The following is a 21,232-nucleotide window of genomic DNA, read 5'->3' as shown; positions in this document are numbered from 1 at the left end:
ACTACCATCTGTCTGTCCCACATGTGTGGCTGTAAGGAATGTATACAAAAAAACATGACACAGTATCAGTCACTGTGGGTGTGTGGCTGGCAGGAGACTGGATGACTAGTATTACATTGAATGCAGCGTCTCCTCCCATATTTTCTCGTGCAAGATTTTTATGGTGTTCTTTTGGCACAGCTTCCGTGTAAGTATATAAATGATCCTGCAATAGTACAAAGTCATACATTTTGAGCTCTATGGATTCATCTTAGTAGATATAATAATAGAATATATCTTAAACCAGAATGTAATCTTCCAATTCTGTGAACAACTTCTGTGAGAGAGAAATCTCCATCTTCATTTACAAAATTTGGGGAAATAAATCAAGTCGGATTTATTTCTGTGCACCAAAGTTGCCACTTGCCAAACAAAATTCTTACCCCAAACTTAACCTAATTATAACCTTAACCCTAGAACAGGTCATAGCCTGTGAACCCTCCTTCAAAGACACGAGTAGCTGCCAAACTTTCATTACTAGGAGAAGAATTTCCCTCATTCAGGGTCCACAACTCTTGATAAAGACAGAGGCACTCATTAAAATTCTCTCCTACATTTACTACAACACTGTCTCCTCCAAGCATCACAAACCAAAGTATTATTGAAACACTCAGTGCTATCAGCATATGTTCATCTCACTTGTTTCTATCACAGGTTTGCACGGCTCACTCAGGAAGTGGTCGTGAGGTTGTTGAAGCCAGCCATTTTAGTGGCGGTTCGTCTTTAATTAAAGTGTGGCTGCATCAGTCATGTTGATGTACTACTTACAAAAAGCAGTAAATCAAAGCGAGGCTGGCTGAGCAGGAATTATATTTGATATAATGACTCAGGGTTTTATATTGTGTTTTTGTTGTGCATGGTTTCATTTGCTTGAACTCAAATCAAACATTACAGAAGTATTTTTTTGGAAAGTGGCTTAAGATCTGAGTTGAAATGCCTAATATCTGGTGTTACATGCATGAACCTAAATCGGATGCCATAAGATGGGCTGGCATGGCGAAAACCATGACATCCAGATATAGATACTATGCATTAAAACATACAACTTATCCATGCATCCACATTTTCCCTCACAAGTGGTTAAATGACACTCTGCTCCTCATTAGGCAATAGCTGACTGTTTGTTATTGGAGAAGCTAAAAGCTCAAGCCTGATGCTGTCCTCAAAAACAAGCAGGCTCCTGAACGTTGTGCAGTGGCGCACAACAAATGCATGCATAGAAACACACCCTGACTTCTACACACTTCATGGTCCAGCACCCCTTCCAGACTTTTCCCTTTGTCAGCTGTTAGAATTTAATTATACAGTAGTGCAAAACATCTAAATAATAGATGATCAGCTTTTTATCCTCTAAGCACTCAACTTTTAATTTAGCTTTTATTTTCCTTAGCAGTCGACTTACTGCCTTCATTGTACTTTTTTATTTTTTTTAATTGTGGTATAACTGAAGACAGCTTGCTCTTTTAGGTGTGTGCTGTTAGAATAAACCACCACATCAAGTGGAGAGCTGTATTGTGAAGTCACCATTGTTGATGCTACTTAGGAACCGACAGGTGGCAGATGGAGTTTCCCCAGCAGTGAAAGTGTGTTATCTTGTCTTGTAGGTTTACCTTCATTTAGTGTACCTAGCTGCAAATATATATAATTTTTTAATACTAGAATTTTATTTCACCTCACTGGTCACCCTTGGATCTATCATTTTTGCAATTTAAAGTTTCACACGTTGTGCTTTACTTTAGACTTTTACAGGTAATACTTGGAAAAAAAAAATTTAACCAACCACATGAGATTTTTATGTGTATGAACACTTGTTACTTATGTTTAGAATAAAGATTTGATTGATTTTATTGAAATGGAATTCCTCCCTCAGTGGTGTCATGCTCTAAATTTTTTTAGACCTGTGGATAAATGTGTTCTTGTATTTTGTGCAAATATTGCTTCATGGTTGTAAGGGTTTTCAACCTGAGGGTTATAAGCCTTTTAGTCAACCTCACTCTTAGGCAATAACCAAAAATCTGTTTTTTTTTTTTTTTTTTTTTTTTTTTTGTACTGATCATAAGCGTTAATATTTGTCTCTCCTCGTATCCACAGCACCCTTTTGTGAAATCAGTGACATCTAACCGTCCGCTAAGAGAGCTGGTGGCTGAGGTCAAGGCTGAGGTCATGGAGGAAATCGAAGACAATAGAGAGGAAGGAGAGGAAGACGACGGCATGGACCTCACTGTGGTACCAAACCTCTTCATCGTCTTTCTGTCTTTTTATTTTGGTGTTTCCAGAACAAGAGTGGGCAGTCCACTCTCTTCCACTGGGTTAGGTCTGGTGGTTTAATTTATTAAAGTTGATATATTTAAATTCACAACATAATGATGTGACAGAAATTACTACTGCAAACCCCCCCCCCCCCCCCCCCCCCCCAAAAAAAAAAAAACTGCTATGATACATTTTACATACAAGTGATATTGACTTCACTGACACAAGTAAATGTATTACTGTGACTTTTTCCATCCCACTGTGTGGTCTGACAGGAAAATGAAAATTACCCTTAATTTCAGTGTCCAGACAGTGTAATTAAGTTGAAACTTGCACACATAATCACAAAAAGGCGTGTACTCACCTGCATGTGTTCCCCCAAAAAGCACGTAGGTTCCTTCTTAACAACCAACCTTCACGTTTGTAGCCCTGGCTTGTTGACCTCTTCTAAAAGCACATTTTGCTAAACATAGCCTTTCTGCCGAGGGATTGATGGTTTATTCCACTGAAGTCATTCATGAATTCTCAGAGGACTTGAGATTAAACAGTTATGTAGTATGAGAGTGCAGTTTGCCGTCTGCCCTCAGCACAAACAAAGGAACCCAAAGGAAACCGGAACACTGGCATTCACCCACACCCGCACGTGGTTAAATATAGGTGCTGCTTTTGGCCTGTAGAAACAACCATTGCCTCAGAATCCCTGAAGGAGGGAATTATTTAAGGTTGCTTATTGTTCAGCCAAGATACTCTGACCCATAACTGCAAACGTGATGATTTCTAAACAGCTACAGCAGATCTTTAGAAGATCCTCGAAACAGTCTTCAGACCGGATGCTGTAATGAGATAAATGTGTTGATCGTACATTTTCTTTTTCTTTCTATAAAGATAAATGCCCTTTTGCTTGACTTTGTTATTGTGTCATGGCATCCAGGGTTTTTTTTTTATTTTTTATTTATTTTATAAATTTTAATTAAATAAGGTAGGTCTTACTTGGATAAGTCTTTGGATTACCTTTCTGTAGGTGGTGCTCTTTGACAGCCAAACAAGCAGTAACCAGACAGTCTCCCTCTTCCTATATGTATCACATATAGGAAGAAAGTGACATTTACTAAGGCATTAGTGAATCTGATCATAAAAATGTCTGACAGCATTTTGTTTTCATCTGTAAGAAAAGTGAAAGTTTCTGAAACAGAACTGCTGAGTCTGAGAGGTGTGCACATAGTTCTCATCTAACATGTCTGAGACATGATTGTGTAGTTATGCAAAGTTGCACAATGGCCTCTCTTTGCACATTCACACATGCTATTTCTGGTTGGTAATGTTTAGGGTGTAGCATGACACTTTTTTTGAATGTATTTATATGGTTTAAATATTGTTTTGTTTTGTTGCTTGCTGTGCGCCACTTTTATTAGAATCTGTTTAAAAGTGCTACATAAGTGGCTACATTGCATTACTGTATGCAAAACAAAATGACTGTACTCTGATTTATTTTGCATCTAGATTCACACACATTTTCATAATAATGATGAAAATAATGCCATTAATAAGAACTGTCCCTGGCTGTCAGTCCTGATTTACACAGGTTTTTCACCATTTGCTCACTGTTAGAGTAGAAAGCAGGAATGACTGCATTCCTACTAAACTAAAGGTTAAAGTTCCTTAGCTAAAGGTGGGAAGCCTGAATGTTTAGGTTTTTTTTTTTTTTTTTTTTTTTTTTTTTTTGGTATTTTTTCCTATGTTAGTATTTGGACCAAAAACAAAGTTTGAAAAACATTAACATTTTGGAGACTTAATGTCTTACAGACATCAGATATTTTGTCACATCAGTGCTTAATAACACCTCTCTGTTCTTTTAGTCCTCAGACAAAGAGCCATGCCAGACAAGTCAGACCAGTTTGGAGGGAGACCAGCCCCCAGACACCCCAAGCCCTACACCCTCTGCACCTACACCAGTCCCTCTCCCCAGGAAGCAGAACCAGCCAGGTACTCCAACAGAGGACGAGCCAGGCTCCATCATGGAAGTCCCTGTACCCCTGCCACGACAGAATCTCCCCAAGAACGATCCAGATGAGATGGGAGACAAACTCGGTGAAGTCCTTGAGCCAGACAAATCTGAGAGTGAGGGGTCAACCAAGACTACCTTCTCAGACTCTGGTATCGAGGATGGGAAGAGTACACCCACAATGGAGGACGAAAAGGTGCTTTTTGAAAACGAAGCAATATCTGCTCACGTATATTTCTATTGTCGTGCATGTAAAGACATTTTTTGTAATAACTATAATCATTGTTCTAGGTTGCCGGGGACACCCCAGAGACAGAACAGCCGCCATCTATCCCTCAACAGGAGGCATCTGAGGAACCTCTTGAAATCATCATGGACTCAACAGAACCACAGGTCCCTAAGAGCTCAACTAATGGAGCATTGCCAAATTCAAGTTCTGGTCTGACTCCAGCACCTTCGCATGCATCCTACACTGCTCTTACCCCGGTAGCAAACGGCAGCCTCATAAAGGGTACCCCCGAGCAGACACCGATGGGAGAAAATGCTGACCCTGGCTCATCTTATATCAATGGAGGGATTATCAACACACGGCTATATTCAGGCAGCATGGACATGTCTGTCAACAAGGAGAACATGTCCATTTGTGCAAGGGTGAGTCAACATGGAGTAAAACTTTGTTTACTTTAAAGAATGTGTATGTCTTCTGAACAACTTGATCCTTCTGTGGGAACATTTACTCAAACTTCTTTAAATGCTAAAAGGAATGAGCATGAGAATAAGCTAATGGTCAGAGAAGATGAACGAATAGAACCTTCATTCTCTAAAGAGTTTCAGCAGAGCAGATCTTTATGGTGAAACCAGCTCGAGTGTTAAAGACGCACACAGGGCGGCTCTGTAGGAAAACCCCTCTTTGGAAAAAAAAGTTTCTTTACACTCAGAGAGGAACTGAAACAGCATTGTGTTGCATTTCAGGGTGTGGGTGTTAAACATTTGAGACAGAGGACTGGCTGTCTCCTACTAGGTTTGCACGCTCATTACACTTAGGGAAACTCAGAGTTTTCACATCCATGATGACCTTATTTCCTTTTTTTTTTTTTTTTTTTTTTTTTTTGACGTGAGGATGCATAAATTTATTTGTCAAGTTTGGGCTGAATTGTTGACAAATTATATTAAGACATCTCCAGAACTGATTATTTATTTATTTATTAAATTTATCAACTTAAAAAAAGGAACATTTTTTTGTGAATCCACTCTGGACAGAATCACCATATTTATACCCAGCAGTCCTAGCGAGGGAGACAATTAGGAAGCTTGAAGTTAGGGAAGAGAAGCCAAATATGCAACACTTTCCATTCGATGGCCTTTGTGTGGCCACAGTTCAGCATTCACTATTGTGAGTGGAAATTTCTATGGGGCCCATTGTCAGTGAGTTGCTTCTGGAGGCTTATGGACTGACCATGATTAAAATCCTATTAACTGTGCATGAAGTCATGCCTGGTTTGACATGTTAGTTTTATAATAGATTATTCAGCAGGCAAGCCCACCTGTTAGTGCTTTTTTTTTCTTAATAGGACTTGTGTGTGTGTGTTTCTGCACAAGAGGGAATGAAAGCGTCAGCATGCGCATGCACTCATAAATCCATCTGTGTGTGAGAGCTACGTGTGTGCGATTTTTGTGAATGAAGAGTGATGGGGAGTCAGCACTATCACTTGACAGCCTCAAAGAAATGCCACAGCTGAACTACAGAATGACGGACATATCCTTTCATGCTAGTGCCAGTGTGTGCTTAATAACGCGTCCGAACACACAAGCACATAGATTTATTATCATGGTGAGTGTGTCAGTTGTGTAGAAAAGGAATCAACAGCACTCAGCAGTGGAAAAATTAGCATCCAGTAGCTGTCACCCATGACAGGAGCCTCATGCAGATTCATATGGAGCATGTTTGCTCAGCTGTGTTGGCTTCAAGGGGAAGCTTTGTCATGGCGAACAGCAGACCAGACCATCCTCGTGTACTTTTTAAATCTGCAACCAAATGTTTTGTTTCTTTAGCAACATATATGACCAGAAAAAAAGCCAACGAGAAAATTGCTCCCCTCATTCAAAATATGGCAATCCACTTGCATCTAAGACAGGTGCTTCAAAAAAAAAAAAAAAAAAAATCCATAATTACACTTAAAAAAATCCCTGTTGGTTCAAAAGATGAAACAAACTTAATTCTTTTATGCAAAATAAATAATTATTCTGATTGACTATTTGTAAAAATCAAATCCTTTAAAAGTTTAAAGGCAGGTCTACGTTGTTCTTTCAAGGGTGGAAGGTTGAGATCATTTCTCTTATCCACTGTGTAACATGGAGTTTTCCCCCTCAAAACAATGTTATAAATTTTTGTCATGGGGGGGCTGAGATTTAGTAACTTTCTTTTTTTGATTACGCCTTTCCCTTTTGTCTTCTGTTCTGACTCTCACTTCTCTCCTCTCCTCTGCTCTGCTCTTGATTATATATGAACTATTTATAAACCAGGAAGTGACGACATGCAGGGTTTGAACTTCCCAGTGTTTGCCGAGTAAACCCTGTTGTATCATTTTGCAAATATTGTCCCTGGAGGATGACTTGGACAGGGGACACTGAAAGTGTAACACCTTAATAACACATGCTCAGATAGCCATGACACTTTTGCATCTCAGTTATGTTATGACTCATGCACTGATTCAGAGATAAAGCATGTTCACGTCACTGGGCAGCGTTTGGTTGAGCTGTCTGATTTGTACTTCTTGAATTAGAAAAAAGTTGAACAAACTTTCTGTTTGTAAGGAAAAGGTCATCCGCTCTGTAGGCTACTGGTCATACATTTCACAATGTGAACATCAATAAATCTGGATAAAGGTGGCTTTTCTCCAGTATTCTTAAGGCAAGTTGATGAGCAAAGTCACTTTGTGCCATATTTAGTATGAGGCCATGTTGTTACTTCCTCCACGCCACTCTCCATTACAGACAGATCAGCATCTGGCTTCTTGTTACAGTAGAACCTGACTTGCAGGATATTAATGCCTTGTAAACAAACATCCACACTCACATAGATACTCACTCGTCCTCTCCTTCCAACAGATAAAGACTACACTGGGAATCACAACTTCACGTATTTGACAGTTATTTCATAGGAATTTACATGAAAATCGATTCTGTGTTGATTGATCTGAAGATGTGGGGGAAGACAGTATAGAGGTTTGGAGCGCCTTACAGTCATAATACACAAGAATCACAGCCAAACTCTGTGATTAAATTGTATATTTTTCCCAGCCAAAAAAAAAGTCTGACAATGTTATGAAAGTATGTAGTTTATCTGTGGTAGTAATAACATGTTAACTACAAGGAAAATCTGGAAGTAGACCATCATAACCTAACATTGTCCACGTACTTTAGGTTTGAATAGATATAAAACTGTTCTTTTTTTTGTGATGTTTGTCCGCTCCTCAGGACTTTTCACGTAAGACTCTGAAGCGCACCAGGAAATTTGTTGTTGACGGTGTAGAGGTGAGTGTGACCACCTCCAAGATCATCAGAGATGATGAGAAGAAGGATGAGGAGATGAGATTCCTCAGGTATGTGGGTGATCCTTTGCACTGCACTGCACCCCACACACACACACACACACACACACACACACACACACACACACACACACACACACACACACACACACACACACACACACACACACACACACACTCCTCAGGACAGAATTGTGATACATTCTTGTTTCCCACCCATAGGTGGAGGGAGGTCATGTTTTCGGATGTGTTTGTCTGTCTGTCGGTTAGCAGGATAACTCTGAAAATTATGAATAGATTTCAATGAAAATGTCTGGAGTTGTTGGGGGAGGTACACGGAACAATTGATCAAATTTTCGTAGCGATTCAGATCACGATCTGGATCCAGGATTTTGTAAAAAGATTCTTTGCCATTATGAGATAGGGACAGTATTTATGTTATTTGCATCTAACCTTATGAGGATAAGCCAGAATCTTCTAAAAAAGAATTAGGGTGCAACATTACTCCAAGTTCTGTCATATATTAAACTTGGTTCATAATCGAAGGAAGATTCTGGATCTAATGATGGGTGGTATCTATTGCAGTGTAGTATCAGCACATAAGGGAGGGTGAGGTATGCGCTCTGAGTACCCATCTAGTTTGTTTTATGTTTTAATTCCACTTACTATTTATCCTGCTCTTTGGGGCTTTAGCCCCTTGAGATTAGTACTGTTATTGGAAAAAGACTAATTTTGGTCTGAGAGGAAAATTACATCTATTTATTGGTTAGGTCAAATTTTAGGTGATCTGTATTTGGTGGAGGGTATCCAGATGTTCCAAATGAACGATCCATGTAGCTTTAGATTTTTTTTTTTTTTTGTCTGTCCTTGACAAAACCTACTATAGTAAAGAAAAAGTTACTTCTATATTACTGTAGGCAGTTTTAAGCACTGACCTTGAAGCAAAGTGATTTCTTGTGTTTTACTGCTGCCATCTAGTGGTGGGACTATGACACTGCATCCACAAGTGGAGCAGTAACATGACTTTTTGCCATGATATGATTCTTGTAGTTTTAAATGTTAAAAACCAATGCCTTTTCAAAACTCAGTGCTCAACAGAAAAATCATATTCATTTGCTTCCATCATGCCAGCACAAAGTAGAGTGCTATGAGTGCTCTTTCAGCATAGATGTTGTTTTTATAAAGGAAATCATTTTAGTTCACACTCTTATTCATTACTTTTCTGCTGCTTGTGTCCTTATCTAGCCTAACTAACTGTGATAACGCTAACCTGTAAATTTGGCACTTATGTTAGTTTGCTGCCAGCTGTAGTAAAGCTTATTTGGCATTGTAATTTCACTTTAGGTGTCGTTTTGTGTGTCAGAACCACTACACAAAACAATATTTCCACCACAGTTTTGTTTACTTTGCTTCTCCTTTCCTCTGCTGATTCTCAGCTTTGCTGTATTATTATGCCTCTTCTGAGGTGGTGCGATAAGGGAATAGTTCTAATGTCTTCCCAAATATTTATTTATTTTTTTAAATTGTAGGCGGCAGGAGCTGCGTGAGCTCCGTCTGCTGCAGAAGGAAGAGCAGCGCGCTCTGGCTGCTCTGAATACCAAACTGGAAACACAAAGGGAACAAATGCAAAGACGTTTCGACCAGGAGATGAATGTGAGTCACATTCACACACTTGGCTACTGTAACAGCTTTATAACTGCATTTTCCATTTTCACTGAAACTTGGTCACAATGTTTTTGCATTAAGTATATGGTCATTTTGAAACCATTTGTATTTAATGAATCAGTGGTATGACCAGTACTGCAATGTACTTGTGCTTGGTGATTTTTTTTTTTTTTTTATTATTTTATTTTTTTTTATTTTATTTTACATTTTTTTGGGCTTAATCATACATAACATTATCGCTAATTACACTATAGCAGTATAGGTGGTGTTTTATGAAATGGAGCCTTTTTTTTTTTTTGTTTGTTTGTTTTTCAGCTAAAATTATAATCTGCATGTCTCCCATTGGTGTGTCCTAGGTCAAGAAGAAGAACTATGATCTGGAACTAGAAAATCTGGAAAGGCAACAGAAGCAGGCAATTGAAAAAATGGAGGAAGACCACAAAGTTAAACTGAAAGAAGAGACCAAACGTATCAAAGCAGAACAGGAACGAGACTATCACAAATTCCAGGACCAGTTAAAGCAAAAGAAAAAGGAGGTGTGTGTGTGTGTGTGTGTGTGTTTGTTTCATTTAAGTCCAGCTGATTCACAATTAAAAACATTGCACAGCTATAATGAATTTTGTGTCTGAGGTTTATGTAATGAAATGTTTTCTTTTAGGTAAAACATTCTGTTAATAAGCTGCCCAGAAGTCAGCGTAAAGATACTTTGAAACACATGATGAATTCCTTCCAAGAAAAGAAGATGACAGAGGTATGGTGCCAGGATGTTTGGATTGGGGGTATTTTTGTGCCTAATTACAGTTCAATTCCAAATAAAATTTACAATTTTCCCCTCTGGCCTGTAGTACTCTTTGTCCATCTAGATTGTTTTGGTGCTACAAGAGATTTACTATTAGCTTATGATGATCAAAAAAAAATTGTGTTTAATAAACTAGAAAAAAAGTCAGCAATGTCCCTTTCCAGAAACCATGAATCTGGTAAACAGTTAAATGTAGGAACTGTTCTCTTGCTATCAAAATACCCGACAACTGTAGTATAATTCCACCAGGGAAGAGAGGCCTTGTAACAAGATGTAAATCTTGATACAAGGCCTCAGTTGAGTTATGTTATGTTGGTTGTATGCGTCTTATAATCAGCATGTGTAGTTTGGATGAAAGATCGCAGTTCCTGCATGAAACTGTTCACTCCCTAACTCCTCATCTTTCTCCTTCTCTTGGGTTAGGAAGAGACATTCTTGGCAGCTCAGAAAAACTATCTGGACACCACACTGAAGAACATCATTGCCAACAACAAGAGAGAGATCGCAGAGCTGGAGAGGGAATGCCTTCACAAAAAGCAAAGCCTAATCAGAGGTACGTCATCTGTAAACTAAACAGGACCACAGTAATGACTTAAGCCTCGTTGTTGTCTTCATGCCATGCTTGCCATAGTGAACGTTTGCATTCATTCAGTGTTTGACGTTTTCCATTTGATTAGAGCGTGAAGCTACAATATGGGACATGGAGGAGAAGAACCTTTACGAGAGACACCAGCTGTTGAAGCAGCAGCTGAAAGATCAGTACTTCCTCCAAAGGCATCAACTTCTCAAAAAGCACGAGAAGGTAAACCGGCCGATATCATCATCCCACAAAAAGTTAGCACCTGAATCGTGATTACATGAGAAAATCAAGTTTTGTTTAGCAGTTCAACCATTATTTTTTTTTCTGTCACTACAGGAGAAGGAACAGATGCAGAGCTACAATCAGCGAATGACCGAGATCCTGAAAACTCGGCAGCAGGTGGAGAAGAGCCGACTGCCTAAGATTCAGCGCAGCGAGGCAAAGACTCGAATGACCATGTTCAAAAAGAGCCTCCGCATTAACTCATCGGGGAATTCCTCAGAGGACAGGGAGAAGGTCAAACAGGTGGGAAGGAGAGGGTTTCTCGCACCATATTCATGCATTTTGGTTAAATATTTAGCCGCTCACTCCCTTTGTGGCTCTCCAGTTTTCTCTGCAGGAGGAGAAGCGGCAGAAGGCCGAGCGGCTGCATCAGCAGCAGAAGCACGAGAACCAGATGAGGGACATGACTGGTCAGTGTGAAAGCAATATCAGAGAGCTGCAGCAGCTACAGGTGAATGAGGGGAAATATTCTCTCATAACTACTAATGAGCATAATAACTAGCCCTCATTTCTTAGCAAGCATGTGTTTTATGCTGCAGAATGAAAAATGTCACCTACTGATTGAGAATGAGACTCAGAGGCTCAAGATGTTGGATGAGCAACACAACCAACTGATGAAGGATTGGAGGGATCAGCTGAAGCCCAGAAAGAAGGTAGGGCGTCTCTGCTCACAATTTGTTACACAACATATTGAAGGCTTTTTTGTTTTCTATGTGCACTTTACAATCGTGTGCATCTTTGTGAGATAATCTTATACATACTTACGCTCTCAGGCCCTTGAAGATGAGCTGAATGCGAGGAAAAAAGATCAGGAGGCTTTCTTCAGGTTGAGTGATGGCTTCGAATGCCCAAACCCCAGCTCTCCCCATAAAGTCTCAAAGTTTGTGCCTTACCAAGACGAGACGACCACATGAGAACAGATGCTGCGACACTGCACGGTATCCTCTTCTGCCCACTAACGCAGCCGCTGCTGGTGTTGCCATCGCCTGGTGTGTTTTTTTTTGTTTTTGTTTTTGGCGCTTTAGCAGTACTGTCAGAATGCTGATCGATCCTTTAGCTTTCTTTATCGTTTTAGTGAATATTTGTTTTAACTAATGTTTTAATTCATGTTCTGATGCGCTTCATGTGACACCCTCATTTAATTTCTGCTCCCATACAGTGTTTACTTCCTTTTTCTGTTCAAGTGTGCGTTGTATTTCTCGCCAGTGAAGCGTGCGGCTAGTGTGATACAATGGCTTTTTATTTAGGTGAGCTGAAGATAACAATCTGTTTCACTGAGTACATATTCAGGAGAACCACCTTTATGATTAGGAACAAGTTTTTGTCCAAAGCACTCAGCCAGGAATTATTTTTTTTGTTTTTTTGGCATGACAACGATGAATGCTAGACATATTGGTGACCCAATTAGCACTTTTTGCTTATTCCAATATTGTCAGGGTTATCTTCTAAATAAGACCAAAAACCGCTCTAAAAACATAATTTACTGAATCTTTTTTTTTTTTTTTTTTTGCCTTACTTTGATTTGCTCATTAACTTTGCCTTAGCTGCTAAAGTCTGCCTTTTATTTATTTTACTCACAAAGAACAACGTTACCCAGCTTTATCACTGTACATTCTTAATTTAACCATTTACTTTGTCTTTTAATCACGGTATGAAGGATGTGATAATTTTTGTATTTTTTTTTTTAATTGAGGGATGAGGCTGAATCCAAATATATTTGAATTAAATGGTTTCCTTCAAGATTAGCAAATAAGGGAAGACAAGTTGTTTTTCAGTGTTTTTAGTTATTTTTCTGTTGTATTACTGTAAAAAAAAAAATCAGTTACACTGGATGGGAACTGACAAAGCCAAAGCAAAATACTGTTTTGTTTTTTTTTTTTTTAAAGGATGTTATAGAGGGGATTTAAATTTGGAAATTTATCAAGCTACAATTGTTGTGCAGTGAATGCTAACCAATGTGCAATATTACATGTTTTTCCTAAGCTTAAAGAGGTTTATTTTTCTTAAACTCTGCCTTCCTTTGCACTCAGAGCAAAAATAATATGAAGAGCTTAAACCCCAAATTAAAAAAAAAATTTTTTTTCAATAGCAATAATTTAGGTTTTGGGCAATTTAAGGGGGTGCAACAATTCAGCCTGCTGTCAGAATGCTTCTAGATGTTTAATCTTCAACTTAAACCAAGTTTGCAGCTTAAAAACAGTTTTCAGAGCAGTTTGCATCAGCTGCAGTTGGCGTGCACATTTACACTGAACCAGGTACAGCTTACTCTCTCTCACTCTTATCTCAATAGTATTTAAATTTATTTTAAGATGTTCTTTTCTGTCTTGTTTACTGGCTCTATACAGTCTGTCTCTCTCTCTGCCTCAGTTTACATAACATTATTTGTGTGGAGGGACTGTATGAATGAAATTGTATCAGAAGGAACCACTGTTGTAAATAAATTCAGATTTTATAATTGGTGGATTGTCGTGCAGATTCTTTTTAACATGAGGTGATACTGCCTGTTCTGCAAAGACATCAAGGCTGTCCATTTAGTTATTATATAAAATAATATAAAATGTATTAATTTATCTGGTTAAGATTTAACACAGGGTACACTTAAGCATTTATACAAAAAACAGTAACTTGGAGAAAAGGCGTGTGTGAGACCAAATGTAGGCTATATTAATGTAACTTGCACTAGTCATTGTATAGCAAATGGACTCAACTCAAAAAAACCACTGGTTACCCCCAAGGTTTGCTGAAGAGCATTTCTGAATGCGCAACATGTGGAACCTTGAAGCAGACGGGCTGGAGGAGCAGAAGAGCAAACCAGGTACCACTCCTGTCAGCTCAGAGAAGAAAGCTGAGGCTACAGTTCACACGGGCTCACAGAAGATTGGAAAAATGTTCCTTGGTCTTACGATTCTCAATTCCACTGCAATGATATATAAAAATGTGGTGTTAATGACATGAAATCATGAATCCATCCTGTCTGCTGAAGCGCTGGGCCCCAGGACACCACACCATGACACAAACATCAAACTGGTTTCTTGAACATGGCAATCTTCTCCGCAGTCACCGGACTTCAATCCAATAGAGCACCTTTGGGATGTGGCGGAACAGGTAATCCACACCATGGATGTGCAGCTGACGTATGTTTAGCAACTGTGTGATGCTATCATGTCAATATGGGCTAAACTTTGTTGAATCTGCCATGAAGAATTAGTAGTTCTGAAGGGGGTCGAACCCAAATAACTCAAACTCTAAACACTGGATTTAAGCAGTGAGACATTTGAAGTGAAAATCACAAAACTTTTATTGACTTAAAGCAAAAGCGGACTACATTGTAATGAAAAACATAGCAAAAAAAGTAAACAGTTTACAATACTGAAAATAACACCATCAACCTACTGTATACACTTGCCTTGCATTGTACTGCACGTCCCTGTCCTTTACCACGAAATAAAACTGAACTTTTTTTTTTTTAAGTTGGTAACATACTTTGGTATGGCTGGAAGATGACAACATTATAGCAACTACAAGCAGAACAGAGTGGGTCTTATAGCTTGCAGCCTTGTCTAATTATATCCAGAGCTATGACCATATTTAGTGGACAACTGGTTACTTGTAAACAGCTGAGATATGCGTGTGTGTGTGTGTGTGTGTGTGTGTGTGTATACTGGACCACTTGTCAAATTACCAGCCAGTTTTCTCATGTGTTTCCTTAATTACCTAATATTTTATTTATCTAAACAGAAATGAAAATCCTGTGCAATCCTATAAATCAACAACCAAATACCTTCTTGTAACTTTCTTCTTATCCTAACCCTCTGATCAGTACAGAGGGTTATTAGATGGTACAACAAATAAAAGTGAAAATAGTTAAGATATGACTCTTTTCTGTACAATAAAAAAATTATGTTTCACTGAACACGCTTGAGACCAGTCAAGCATTAATGTAAAACGTTAATTTTATACAATGATCATATACTTGGTTATCTGAGCACCACACTTCGGTTTCAAACAGATTGTACACATACAATACTGTAAAATCATTGCACAAATTACTGTAGGTATTCAATTTCTATGGTCAGATGTGCTCTGCCATTCACATTTTACAAGTCCCACTTTCAGCTGTGAGAACAGAATTGTGTTAAAACACTTTGATAGCCCCCCCTTCTCGCCTTCTTGGTTTGGATAATCTAGCCTCTTTGCTACAGTGAGGATTTAAAAAAAAAAGAGGAAAAGAAAAGCAGTCTTATTATAAAACTAAATGCACTGTGGCATCCTCCCCTTTCTTTCAGTGTGTGCAAACCTTAAACTTCAGCTGAAAAGACTGAAAGTGCACATATGTTACAATTCATTGCAACATTAAATATGCAGCCAGAATAAAAGCAATACAATACAGAAAAGCTAATATGCACGTCTCTAAAATAACACTTGGCGAACAGATAACCAACTAACAGCACTTGAAAGTCCAGATGTAGTCGATGAACACCCCCAGTGAGCTAATTTAAGCATCTAGTCTACACTCTTGCGATGTGGGTTCTTGATTTTTATAGTCAAATGATTCCAATACGGACTACGTCTACCATTGCATATGGTTTGATAAGCACTGAAGCACTTCGCATATAATATTGAGGCACCATATCATAAAAGGCAGGGGTGTAGATACATTTACCGCTGTTCTAGTTTCTAGCCCGAGAAATGGCAAGACTGACACTGTGACTAACATACGGCAGCAAAGGCAAGTTACTTTTTTTTTTTTTTCTTTTAACCTAAGATTTCGTATATAATCGACATAAAATGAACAAAAATAAGTAAACATTACAAAACCCAACAAGGTCAGGTGTTATTGCTGGTTCCGTTGGTAGGTAAAATACTGTTATAAAAATGAAATGTAACAAAATGAGTCAGTAAAAAAAAAAAGGTACCTATAAATAAAATAATAATAATAAAAAAAAAGGCTAAGTAGCAAGAAACTAGTGATATCTTGTTCATTTAAATCATTAATTTACCTATTTGTTCATATGGTCGTATGTAAGAACACATTTACTACCTAAGGTTTCTTGCTCAGGTAATTCGAGGGGATCCAGCTCTCGACTTCTTCTCCTACATTTTTACAGAACCACCAGCCACTGCTGTTTTTTTCCAAAACCTCAAACACTGTGCCCACCTTGAAGCTGGACGTTTGTTCATCCCCTTCAAAGTCTGCCACAGCAAGATACAGCTCATCCTTACTGGGCTCCTTGAGTAAAGGTGGAAGCTTGTCCTTGGGTGGCCCGGGCTTCTCACTCTTCAGCTGGGGCTTTGGAGGAATTGGGAGTTTATTCACCTTGGACTCCTCCTTCTCTTTGTTCGCTGGTGCCTGAAACCCTTTGGGTTTTGGGGGAGGGGGTCTGCTGAGTTGTGGTGGCCCAGCCTTAGGAAGATCCTGGGCTTCTTTTAGAGTGGGTGGAGATTTAAGTTCAGTTGGGCTCGATGGATCAGTTTTCTTTGGAGGAGGAGGTCTTTTTGGAACCATGGCAAGGGGTCTCTGAGGGGGTTCCTTGTGGGGAGGCACTGCTGGTTTTGCAGGGGGTGATGAGCTCTCGTGGCTATGACCATTAATGTGTTTGGGGGGAAGTTTTGGCTCATTAGAATACTTACCATTATTGAGAGCAGGGATGCTCACTGGTGGAGAGCTAGGGGGTGAACTTGTGTGGGAATTTATTGCTGATGAGGTGTCATTCTGATGGTTAACCTCTGTTGAGCCAGAGCCAAGATCTGCAGGTTTTGATGGTCTCAACTTGCTTCTCAAATTGGTGATGTCTACTTTGTTCTCTGCTGGTGGATCTGGCTTGGCAGCTGGAACAGGTTTAGGTCGGACCACTGGCTTGGCCTTCATAAACGCAGCTGGGCCTGGTGCCTCGGTTTTCTCCTCCTGCACTTCTGACTTGGGTTTTGGAGGCTGTTTAGGTACAGGTTTCAGATTAAACTTCTTCACCTCTTTGGCAGAGAGCTTGTGGCCACATTCAAGACCCATCTCATTCCGAAGGTGAAGAGGTTTGCTCTTTTCATCTTTCTTGGTCTCTGGGGGTTTGTCTGGTTTAAAGGGGGCGGCTTTAGGTGTAACCAGTGGCATGATGACTCCAGGAGCTGGGGGTTTTGGAGGCAAAGGTTTTGAATTATCAGGCCTTGACTTCTCTGCTACCTCCAATTCAAAACTCTTATTAATGGACTCTCTTCGAGGCGGCAGAGCTGGTTTCTCCTCAACAGGAGGGGCAGCTGGGGCAGGGGGTAAAGGCCCAGAGAAAGCGGAGGCCCCCTTGCTGGCACTGGACTTCCAATCTCTGAGCTTAGGTCGGGTACAGGACTCAGAGGCTGCAGCTGGCTCATCTGGTAAAGGCTTGGACCAGTTGTCATCTGTGCCTGAAACATTTGAACCACCACCATCCTCCAGCCTGAGCTTTTCCATCTCATTAGGCAACGGGGCAAGGAAATTTGGTCGCAAAGCATTGCTGGTTTTCTTGTACTTGTCAATAAAAGTGGCAGGTGCCCAGCCTTCTTTGTCATCTATCTGGATGTACCACCAACCACTTGCATTCTTCTCAATCACCTAGTGTGCATAGAAGTAATTTAAACTTTTTCAATTATTTACAAATATTAACAGACAGTACATATCTTCAATTAAAGCAAATATTTTGGTGAAATTTTTTTCCCCAGATTTCACTGTAACAAAGCTTTAGGCAGCGTCTGACCCACCTCAACTTTGACTCCAGCTTGGAAGCTGATCCCGTCAGGGATGGTGGTCTGGAAGTCTGCTATGGTGTAGAACTCTTCCTCAACTTGGGGAGGAATGGGTGGCTTGGGTAAGTTTGCACCACGTGGCTGTGTGAAGTGAGAGGGACACAAAGGTTGCACGGGTGAAAACCTTATTTATTTATTTATTATACCACTGAAAGCTATCTTCAGATATACAGAATCACCACTGGCTAAATTCTTACAATGGTAAGGTCTCTGCGTGGAGGAGGTCTGTGTCTTGATCCCACCTCTGTGGAGAAGAAAAAAAAAAAAAAAGATGTGTAATTACAGCTCATCTCTACTGGGCTCCAGTAAGTGGATTCATACAAGCAGCTTACAGCCAATATGAAAACTAGCAAAGTGAGGTTTTTTATTCTCATTGCCATGCTAAATATTTTGACTGTGATCAGGCAAAACTGTAATCCTTAGCACATCATTGCCTTGCCAGAAAAAAAAAAAAGGATTTATCATTTGTGAGCAAGCTTATCTGCACAAAATTCTTGAATTTGGTTGGTTTAATATCTTAAAACCAAATCTAAGCAGCAAACTTTGTTAAATTCACTTACTGCTTTTGTTGTTATCAGAGAAAACTGAGAGCCTGTTTTCCTTCTGGCTATTCTCTTGGTTCTCTCTGGCTGCGTTGTTTTGCTGGATTTGTTTAGAAAGCCCGTCTAGGTCATTTGTACTGGCATGAGGAGCGGCGCCTGCCGACTGCTTCTCAGTCTTCTTTAGGTAGGACGCTGGGGCCCAGCCCTCACGGCCCTGGTACCTGCATGGAGGAGAGATGTACAATTAGTTTTACGCCATCTATCAAAATTTTGAATGTCTTCTCAGTGCATAACACTACAGTGAGCAGCATATAAAGTACCTGATCTTCCACCAGCCTTCCAAGTTCTTCTGAATAACCTCAACAATCATGCCTTTCTCCAGGTCGATCTCATCCTGGTCTCTGGCCGAGTACGGGTAAATCACTGAATACTTCTCTTCTGAAAATGGAAAAAGAATATATTGTCACATGTAAGAAGATGTTATCAGTTTTCAGGATCACTCTGTATAGGTTCACAGATGGGGTGCAACAAATGACTCACTTTGACTACAACGGCTTGAAGTGTTTTCCTTTTAAAGTTTGAATCTTTAACCCTTGAAGTTGATTCTGTTCACCTGGATGTAGCGTTTTCAGTGGGAAAAACGTTTCGTCACTCACCAAAGTGACTGAAGGAGAATCAGCATTCTGGGCTTTTCTTTACTTGGATGACCGAGCATGAGTCAGGTCTTTAACTTTTCTCAATTTCAGACTGAGTCAAAGATGACAGTAAATATTACTGCATTTATGGAATTAATTAAAAGTAATAATATGCAACTAGTCTAGGATAAAATAAAGACCTCAAAATGATTTTCATAGGGTGAATGCTATCTCTGTCATTCCCTCTCGCCTCAAATGGCAGTACTGGCTTAGGTTAATGGGTATGATCTCCCAGTAAAAGTGTGTTGCCAGTGACAAACTGCCAAGGAAGCTGAAAGTGGAATCCTGCTGCAGAGGACTGGCACAACAAGCCCTGGTTGCACAGATTCAAGAGGAAGCAAGCAAAGCGCAGGGAAGTTGCCTGTGGAGTTTTTCCTCAATAGTCTTTAAATTCAACTTTCTCTGGTTAAGATTAAGTACAAAAGGAAATGAAAAACTATCATCCTTCTGACCAAAACTGCTCATCAACCAGTTGCTATCACATTTTTTTTCTTTCCCCCACCAAGTACTCAAAGACTCTTGTTTGGGGAAACACATATGAGGCGGATCCTGCACACACTGCGTATCAACACAGCAGGAAACGCTTTCTGACTAACGCAAATGGCTCAGCAGTAGAAACCTCTCTCCATCGTGACCCTCTCCTCTTGTGAGGAGAGGGTCTAACTTATTTAATGAGGCAAGGCTTGAGCAACATCTCGTGGAGTGAAAATGTAAGACACAAAAACACACACACACACGGGACAAACTTGTTACTGTACAACAAACAGCCTCGTCTACCATCAACATTATTTCTACTATTATGTGCTGTTCTGTGTTAACTACTGAGAGTCAGTGAACAATCACATGTTTATTAATGCTAGTTAAATGGCACTATTCATTTATTTATGTATAAATAAATATATATTTATATCATATATATTATTTATAACAAATACATTTATATTCAAATATGCAGTTCACTATACATGCAAGGGTTTATTTACATGCTTAGGTCACTCATGCAACATTGTTTTCATGCATACGCATGGACAAACATGCACACAGTTTTATATGCATGTGTGCAAACACACACACATACATTCAGTATAGGGGGAAAAGAAAGGCGTGCGCTCCACCTTGCCCAAAGCCTGTGCTGAATAGATCCCCTAAAGTTCTGCGACGACCCATATGCCTTGGCAGTGACCAGAATCTCCGTGGCACTGACATCCCAGCACAGTAATTGGGGCAAAATAGGAAGTGAACATTACAAATGCAATCTGGAGGATATTTTCATCCTAAAACATTTTCAAGTATTGATGGACCTAATTTGTGTTTTTATTTTACTTCCTGAGAAGTGGTTCCCTTAGGCAAGTGTGAATTACAGCAGAGCAGCACTTAGCATTACAGCATCCATGCTAGTTTGGACTTTTTACATTGGGAGCTCCTTTCCAGTCTTAAACACACAGTGCACACTTTCGTGCACTGTGTGAGTAATAGTGTTACCATGTTGCTGCAATAACGGTTCTCTGAATAATATGTTATGCATCAATTAATGGTTAATAGGGATCTGTGGGGTATATTAAATTGAGTCTGACCAATAGTCTTATTAGCATTTGTTTTATAATGCACTTTGTTGTTTCTGTATTATGTTCTTATTTGGATGGCTTTACATACTTTGGTAGGCCAATCAGCCACATCATACTTCTCAGGCTTTTAAGATCTACAATTTGCATATTAACAGAGTACTCTTTTTAAAATTACTACTATAATATCATTCCTTTAACATATACTTACTGTGGCTTTCTCAATAGAATTTCTGTTCTATAGATGGTAATATTTTGTGGCACATATACACTGTAGATGTTTGCCTGGTTTTTTGAGGGCAAAACACACAGAGTTGTCTTGATGTCTTCAATTCACAATAAAAGAAGCAAATTTGTTACACTGGCCTAGAATCATCAACCGACTACTGAGTGTGTTACAGGAGTTAAACAGTGCGTAACAGTGGCTCTACATGTGGCGTATGGTGCACTTTAGAAGGTCATCTTTTTACACCCTGAGCTTTTTCTTGTGGGAA

The 21,232-nt window shown here is 39.5% G+C and overlaps 2 protein-coding genes across 5 annotated transcripts in view; one reads left to right on the top strand and one right to left on the bottom strand.

Moving 5' to 3' along the window:
- stk10 (serine/threonine kinase 10) overlaps positions 1-12,973 on the top strand; it is a 39,611-nt gene extending 26,638 nt beyond the window's left edge. The window contains exons 8-20 of the mRNA XM_030746517.1: positions 2,131-2,265; positions 4,146-4,487; positions 4,583-4,942; positions 7,769-7,893; positions 9,372-9,495; positions 9,864-10,043; positions 10,166-10,258; positions 10,730-10,859; positions 10,984-11,108; positions 11,223-11,411; positions 11,494-11,619; positions 11,708-11,821; positions 11,942-12,973. Of these exons, the coding sequence (XP_030602377.1) occupies positions 2,131-2,265; positions 4,146-4,487; positions 4,583-4,942; positions 7,769-7,893; positions 9,372-9,495; positions 9,864-10,043; positions 10,166-10,258; positions 10,730-10,859; positions 10,984-11,108; positions 11,223-11,411; positions 11,494-11,619; positions 11,708-11,821; positions 11,942-12,082 (2,184 nt within the window). The 3' untranslated portion in view covers positions 12,083-12,973. The remainder of the gene's footprint in view (positions 1-2,130; positions 2,266-4,145; positions 4,488-4,582; positions 4,943-7,768; positions 7,894-9,371; positions 9,496-9,863; positions 10,044-10,165; positions 10,259-10,729; positions 10,860-10,983; positions 11,109-11,222; positions 11,412-11,493; positions 11,620-11,707; positions 11,822-11,941) is intronic.
- A 1,536-nt stretch (positions 12,974-14,509) lies between these two features.
- sh3pxd2b (SH3 and PX domains 2B) overlaps positions 14,510-21,232 on the bottom strand; it is a 37,415-nt gene continuing 30,692 nt past the window's right edge. For 2 of the 4 annotated variants that reach the window (XM_030746518.1, XM_030746519.1), the window contains 6 exons: positions 20,292-20,375; positions 18,802-18,919; positions 18,500-18,702; positions 18,137-18,183; positions 17,895-18,020; positions 14,510-17,748 (listed from right to left, as the gene is read on the bottom strand). In XM_030746518.1, the coding sequence (XP_030602378.1) occupies positions 16,210-17,748; positions 17,895-18,020; positions 18,137-18,183; positions 18,500-18,702; positions 18,802-18,919; positions 20,292-20,375 (2,117 nt within the window). In that variant the 3' untranslated portion in view covers positions 14,510-16,209. The remainder of the gene's footprint in view (positions 17,749-17,894; positions 18,021-18,136; positions 18,184-18,499; positions 18,703-18,801; positions 18,920-20,291; positions 20,376-21,232) is intronic. The other 2 variants (XM_030746520.1, XM_030746521.1) reach the window with 1 other exon arrangement.

Source organism: Archocentrus centrarchus, chromosome 14 (genome assembly GCF_007364275.1).
Source record: "Archocentrus centrarchus isolate MPI-CPG fArcCen1 chromosome 14, fArcCen1, whole genome shotgun sequence".
Taxonomy (NCBI): domain Eukaryota; kingdom Metazoa; phylum Chordata; class Actinopteri; order Cichliformes; family Cichlidae; genus Archocentrus; species Archocentrus centrarchus.
The sequence above is the reverse complement of the archived record's forward strand: the minus strand, read 5'-3'. Positions and strand labels throughout refer to the sequence as shown.